This window comes from Halyomorpha halys, unplaced genomic scaffold (assembly GCF_000696795.3).
Source record: "Halyomorpha halys isolate HHAL.00 unplaced genomic scaffold, Hhal_1.1 Scaffold176.1, whole genome shotgun sequence".
NCBI classification, from domain to species: domain Eukaryota; kingdom Metazoa; phylum Arthropoda; class Insecta; order Hemiptera; family Pentatomidae; genus Halyomorpha; species Halyomorpha halys.
In genome coordinates, this window is record NW_027106234.1 from 1181721 (window position 1) to 1189689 (window position 7969).

Here is a 7969-nt window from a genome sequence, read left to right on the forward strand (position 1 = left end):
ATTGTAATATCTATCAATATATAAATCTATCTTTAAAAAATTATTTTAATACATAACTTTATTTTAGTTTATTTTATTTTATTTTTTAAATGTTTTTATTGTTACTTCAACCTTTCTTTTTAAATGGGGCAGCGGGGTGACTCAGTGAATAAGGTGCTTTGCTACCAATTCCAAGGATCCGGGTTCGAATCTGGTTGTGGCTGATAATTATTAACCCATCGGGGTCCATCCAACCTCTAATAAAGTCGATACCCTTAATTAAGGAATAATCTGGTGGTTCCTTATACTGAATAAATTGCCTCCTTGCACTACCGTTTTTCAAGAATAAGTACTTCCTTTCCAAGTACTGTACCCCTGACCATTCATAGGGGTTGTAGCGGTATAGATTTTTATTTATTTATTTTTTTTAAATATGCATGTATATATTTTATTATATTACATCATGTAACATTGCTTAGGATATTCACTTGGAAAAAAAACTGTGGTTACTACTATACGATATGATCTGCCGAGGATTCAGGAATAGAAAAGATAAAATGACTGAAGATAATGAAAAAGAGTTTTCAGAAGAAGCACTAGATGGCCTCCATTCTAGACTATGGAAAAATAAAACCCAAATTGCAGCGCATGTTGCTAGGATAAGAATCCAAAAACAAGCCAGATACCTGGCAGATCTCTTGCCAAAGAGGATTCGAATGCCAAGTAACGTTGTTCGAAGCCCAATCGTTGAAGGGTGGATGAATGTCTACCGTATCCCGTAAGTATGTAGCTATTTTATGGATAAAATTGAACTATATTAGTTTATGGTATCAAACATTTACTTTTTGGTTTTGTCAGTTTTTTTGCGTTCGTTAATTATATGCGAGTAAAGACATTGATGATTTCATTTTCCTATTTTAAAAGTATTAATTTTTTTTAATTACTTTTGGAAGATTCCTTATAGTACAAGAGCCGGGAAGAAAAAAAGACAGTTATCTCACCCCAATTTTTGATTACTTCAATAAAAACTATGTATAATTACTAGTCAAAATTGATGAGTCTGCCAAGTATAGGCAGGGGGATTAAAAAATGGCGGCTGTTTCAAAACCTTATAACTCGAGATATAGCTTTTTAAAAAGCAACATTTCTTTAAAATCTACTGAAAGATTAGTAGTTAGTTAATTTATTTTGAAAAACCTATATCTCAGGAACTATGTGACGTACAGATGTCTATTAGCACTCAAATTAAAGCTAGTTTAATGAACTATAAAGAAGTTTATGATCTTTACCTTTGTAGAAATAGTAGTTTTCATGATATTTGGTAAAATAAATTGATTTATAATTGTTCGGAAAATAAGTTTCATACATGAAAAACTTTATTTCAGAAACCATTGGATGTACAGATGTCTCCCAGCACTGTAATTAAAGCTAGTTAAATTTACTATAAAATAGTTAATAATGTTTATCTTTGTAGGAGTAATAGTTTTTATGATATTTGACAAAACAAACACACAAAATGTTAATTTCTAGTTGTTCGTATAAAATGTTGGACATTTGAAAAAATATATCTCTAGATCCATAAGACACACATATGTCTAACAACACTCAAAATAAAGGAAATTTAACTTACTATAAAGTAGTTAATGACTCTTATCTTCGTAGAGGTAGTAGTTTTTATGATATTCCCATATGAATATGAATGTGGCAAATGAAAATTTGTCCGAACAACTATAAATCAATTTATTTTAGAAAATTTCAAGTAAACTATTACTCCTACGAAGATAAACATCATAAACTACTTTATAGCTCATTAAACTAGCTTTAATTTGAGTGCTAATAGACATCTGTACGTCGAATGATTTTTGAAATATAGATGTTTCAAAATAAATTCACTAACTACTGATCTTTTAGTACGTCCCATACAACATTTTTATGAAATGTTACTTTTTAAAAAGCAATATCTCGAAAAATATTTAACGTAAAGAATTCTTTTAGGGCTCATATTTTAGCAAATTTACTCTTCTTTAAATGACGTCCTCTTATGTTTTCTTATGTCGTTCCTACTTTTTAAGATATAGAGCTCCGATTGAAAAATTAGTTTTTTTTTATCGCTTTGAAACATCCGCCATTTTTTATTCCCCCTACCTATACTTGGCAGACTCGTCAATTTTCACTATTAATTATACATAGTTTTCATTAAAGTAATCAGATATTGGGGTGAGATAACTGCCTTTTTTTCTCCTCTTGGGCTCTTGTACTATTACTGAAGCCACTTACGTCACAGTCAGAATTTGTAACGACATATCACAAGGCGGTTTTAGTATACATGTTACCAGTGGCATAGAATTAACAGATTTGAAAATTTCTCTATCTACTGAAACAATTCAGAAAGTGGCTTTTGGTTTTAAATTCCCAGAAAGCAACCTAATTACGAAATTTCTTTTTCATTTGCATATATTTTATACTTTAATACATTTTTTTTAATGATCGGGTGGGTGGGAGAGATTAAGGATTGAATGAAGGAAAGTAAACTCCATGATCGCCTGGGTTTCTAGAGATATAATATTAAATGCAATGGAAAAATCTTGAGATCGTGTTAATGTTATTCAAACAAGGGAAGGACGTACATAGTGGTCTCGCTAGACTAAAGGATATATCCAAATATCCACAAAAAAAAATTTTTTTTTTAATTGTTTATTTAATGTAATTTACAACTGTACAAAATAATACAATAGGTAAATATGTAGTATGTTTCATATACACTTGAAAATCTTGGGAAGGAACCACCCATTGGTGGTACCTCAAACATTAATTTAAATTAGAAGGTCCCGTGGCCATCTTCTTTTCAGACGCCTCGGAGGATTATCAGGGATGAAAGATTAAGAATTAATGGGTTAGGACGGTTAAGGAGTTTGGAATGAAAAGACGCATATCTGTTATCCTCAAAAATAAAATACTGATTAATTATGATATTTACATGTACACAGGATCAGTTATAATTTGCTCTGTCCTTTACACCGCTGCAGAAAGTAAACATTGCCATCTCTCAAATGTTTCGAGACTGAGCGATCAAATGGTCACTTGATTTATGATCTTATGTAAATCAAAGTGGGTTTAATTTCCAATTAAAACTAAAAAATGTCGTTTATAAAAATTATATTTCCCGTTATAAATGGAATAATGGATATCTCATCAGAAGGTTACCGGACGCTTTCATACGTAAGCGATTTACTTGGATTTAAATACTGTTCTGGACAACAATAGGGGGTAAAAAAAAAATAATGACGCTGTTCTAGTGGCTTCATAATACCTAACTGGCTTTTCATCCATTTTTGAGTAAAACGAAATTTCAATTGTTTCAACGTTATCGACATAAGTGTATTTCCAATAAATAGGAGAGAAGTTTTCGGATTTCTCTAGAATGGCAACTTGCTAGCAGATGGATCAACTGTTCAAGTTATTAAAACCACTTAAACATAAATCTCTGCCTAATAGTTTATACCTTTGTTCCGATTTTTATACTTCAGTTCTTATCTAAATATTTCATTTCAAGCTTTTGAAAAGTAACATCAATTGGCCATCTGTTTCTAAATTTTTTGTTGTGTTTGTCGACGTTCAGTATCGAAACATTTGAGAGATTCCCACCTTCTGATGAACTACTTCACTATAAATCTCAGAGATATTACGAAAAGAGTCAGGAAGTGAGGTTTTGGGAAATAATACTGGATATTTACCTTTATGATAATTTCAAAGTTCCAGATAAATGTATCAATTTACCACAAATGGTACTATCTAGGAAGTAAGGGTGAATGATAAAGTATAAACCAAGGTCTATCACTCATTACAGGAACAATAATTAACTAAGAGTTAAAGCTCATGTAATTAAGTCAGCAATGTTGAAGCATTATTGATCCACGCATTGGGTGTGATGAAATTCCTTTTCTGTGGCCTTTGGAGGCTTTAAGAGAAATCGAGGCAGTGAGCAAGAAAGATTTTTCTGTAATGTACCGAAAGATTTTGTATTGGATTTTCTTTTTAGGAAGTTTGATGATAATATTTTTTTTTAAATTGAGTTGAAAAACTTACAAAATCACTATCATCTATTCTATATTTTTCATTGTCATTGGAGAATTGTCATCATTAACACTTTTACTGTGTTTCTAGATTATTAAACCAACAGTTTTTCAGGTGATAGGATTTCCTCACTTCCCAGATTGTTCCAACTGACGGTTTCGCACATTTGAAATATCCGTAAGACATAACCTGACCTTTTTTTTTACTAGTTTCGAAATATGATGGGTTATAACATATCCTTCATAACACAAAACGACCCAACTAAAACCATAATCTTTCATTTTTTAAATTGTTGAGGTTAAAAAACTTCCAAAATGAATAATAACCTATTCTATATTTTTCATTGCACAACGTTTCGGTACAATTGTTCCATCCTCATGCACCTTTACAATCCTAAAATTCAGTTATTCTTATCTACAATTTTTATCTATGTTATTTGTGTATATTTAAAATTCTTGTAATCATGTTTACCTCATATTTTCAATTTCTATATTGAAATCATTTAATCTATATAATCGTAGTTCAAAATTGTTTTATACTACATTATTTAAATTATTGTCATTCACTATTGATCCTTTCATATATCTCTGTAGCACAAACCAATGCTCTATATTTGACATTACGTCTTTGGGCCTTATCAACATATCCAATCCAATAAGTTGTTATATCACTTCCCTATTTATATATCCAATATTAATCAATTGTATTATTTATGTTAAAATTTATGGTTTTTTATGATTGGACCAATCTATCAATAGAGATAGATGAATGCACCAATAGAGGAAGACAGTAATTTAAATAATGTAGTGTAAAACAATTTTAAACTATGATTATATAAATTATATGGTTTCAATATAGATATTGAAAATATGACAAATATTTGGTAAATATGATTACAAGAATTTTTAATAGGGCCGTCCGTAGCTCAGTGGTTAAGACACAGGTTTATCAATTTGATGTCTATTGGCGGTGCTGGTTCGAATCCGGTCTGGGATGTTGACTTTTGTCATTGAGTGGCGGTCCCACAAAATGAAAAACTTTGACCCCCAACCATGGTAAGGCAGTATAGGACTCCAATGGGAGTCTTGGCCGAAAAAAAAAATTTAATATACACATATAACATAGATAAAAATTGTTGATAAGAATAACTTAATTTTAGGATTGTAAAGGTGCATGAGTATGGGATAATTTTCTCGAAATGTTGTACAATTAAAAATATAGAATAGGTTATATTCATTTTGGAAGTTTTTTCACCTCAACCATTTAAAAAATAAAAGATTATGACTTTAGTTGGGTAGTTTTTCGGTAGAGAAGGATGTATTGTTACCCATCGAATTTCGATGGTTTCTCGAACATTTCGAAACTAGTCAAAAAAAAGGTTAAGTTATGTCTTATGCATATTTCAAATGTGCGAAACCGTCAGCTGGAACAATCTGTGAAGTGAGGAAATCCTATCACCCGGAAAACTGTTGGTTTAATTATTTAGAAACACAGTAAAAGTGTTAATGATAAACACATGGAAACGTTCTTAGTATGATTTAACCCCTGTCCAAGTCGAATATATGGATCGACTGTGTCATATTCAAAACGTACTTTATTTAGGGATTGTATTCGATAATTTGGCATTGAATTTTATGAAATTAATTAATAATAAAAATTGATAACTATTTCCGTTCGTTATTCGTATTTATAATATATTTGTATGAATATAACACATATCCAAAATATCATTATTTTAATATTATCTAAAATTAATATAATTATATTATTATAATCTTCTTATTCCATTCAGATATAACGAAATACCTGACCGCTTTAAAGAGCTCGGACTTTCTCGACATATTGGTAGGGAAGTACTGCCACCATTAACTTTCTCGGAGGACCATCTACTACCCTATCACTACTATTGTCATCCGTTTGCCAGAAGCTCATTTTTGAACTCGGAACTTATCAATAACAGAGATTTTGTTGTGCAGGTATCAAATATATTAACTAAAATTTAATAAAAATATTATCAGATTTGTTAATTTCTGATATGTTCCAGGTATACTCATATATAATAGAATTTATATGTTAGCCACTTGGTCAGGGTGAATAAATCTTACATTTCACTACGCTGTTTTGTTTCATATATCACACTAGGTTCGAAGATGGAAATGTAGGAGTATATTAATAGCAAACTTATTTTATTTTGATCGTTATGTTTGGAGATTTCTGAATTGTAAAAGTGAAAGGTAGAGAGAATAGGGATAGAATACAACTTATTTTTCAATTATTTAATTATAAATGCACTCAGTATAGTACAAGAGCCCAAAACGAGAAAAAAGGCAGTTCACCCCAATTTTTGATTACTTAATTGAACTAGGTATAATTACTAATCAAAATTGATGAGTCTGCCAAGTAAGGTAGGGAGAATAAAAAATGGTGGCTGTTTCAAAACGTTAAAAATCATTATTTTTTTATTCGGAGCTCTATATCATTACAACTGCCAACAATAGAAAATCTAAGAGAGCGTCATTTAAAGTAGAGTAAATTTTTTAAAATGTAAGCCTTAATAGAGCTATTTACGTTCAATAGTTCTCGAGATTTCTTTTTACATCTTTTTAAAACGCAACATTTCATAAATAATTTGTATGGAACGTACTAAAATATCAGTAGTTAATTAATTTATTTTGAGAAATCTATATCTCAGGAACTATTTGACGTATAGATGTCTATTAGCACTCAAATTAAAGCTAGTTTAATGAGCAATAAAGTAGTTTATGACTTTTCAAAAATCCAACATTTTATACAAACAACTAGAAATTAACATTTTGTGAGTTTATTTTGTCAAATATAAAAACTACTACTCCAACAAAGGTAATCATTATTTACTATTTTATAGTAAATTTAACTAGCTTTAATTACAGTGCTGGCAGACATCTGTACATCCAATGGTTTCTGAAATAAAGTTTTTCATGAATGAAACTTATTTTCCGAACAACTATAAATCAATTTATTTTAGCAGATATCATGAACACTACTATTCCTGGGAAGTTAAAGGTCATAAACTACTTTAGTATATAGTACATTAAATTAGCTTTAATTTGAGTTTTAATAGACATCTGTACGTCACATAGTTCCTGACATATAGAGTTCTGAAAATAAATTAACTAACTACTGATATTTTAGTACATTTTTATGAAATGTTGCTTTTTAAAAAGCTATATCTCGAGAACTATCGGACGTAAATAGCTTCATTAGGGGTAATATTTCAGTAAATTTATTCTTATTTAAATAATGTTCTTTTAGATTTCCTAGTGTTGTTGGTAGTTTTTAAGATATAGAGCACGGAATGAAAAATTGATGTTTTTTTAAGGTTTTGAAACAGCCGCCATTTTTTATTCCCCCTACCTATACTTGGCAGATTCATCAGTTTTGATCAGTAATCATACTTTTCATAAAAGTGATCAAAAATTGGGGTGAGATGACTGCCATTTTTTCTTCCCGGCTCTTGTACTATTAGGAATTCGACATACACTCCAAGTCATCCATTTGAAATCCTAGTTTCCACATTGACCAAAGTCTGGTATCTGGTCAGATGAGCATCTGTACAAACCATGTGCAGATAAATAACAAACATACAGACCTTACAACGATTGATTAGTCGAAAACAAACAACTAATCAAATTTGAAATCATCGATTTTATTGCACTATAAATAATGAATTATTTTAGTTTATATTGTATTAAATTCATTTTGAAAATTTGAATTATTGATTTTTATTATTATTTAATATTATTATATGAATAAAGTATTTCTCTCTCTCTCTCATTATTAAGAAATAGAATAATCGTAGGGCTCCCTCTAAAGAGGCTGTAACAGCAACACACAGAGAAAGAAATTTATTCAATCATGCTGCCCAAATACATCGGGT

The 7969-nt window shown here is 30.1% G+C and overlaps 1 protein-coding gene across 1 annotated transcript in view; it reads left to right on the plus strand.

Annotated features, from left to right (window-relative positions):
- The window catches only part of LOC106679075 (putative methyltransferase NSUN7), a 35107-nt gene that overhangs the window by 13744 nt on the left and 13394 nt on the right, over window positions 1-7969 (plus strand). Inside the window, exons 6-7 of the mRNA XM_067044606.1 lie at window positions 459-757; window positions 5846-6029. Of these exons, the coding sequence (XP_066900707.1) occupies window positions 459-757; window positions 5846-6029 (483 nt within the window). The remainder of the gene's footprint in view (window positions 1-458; window positions 758-5845; window positions 6030-7969) is intronic.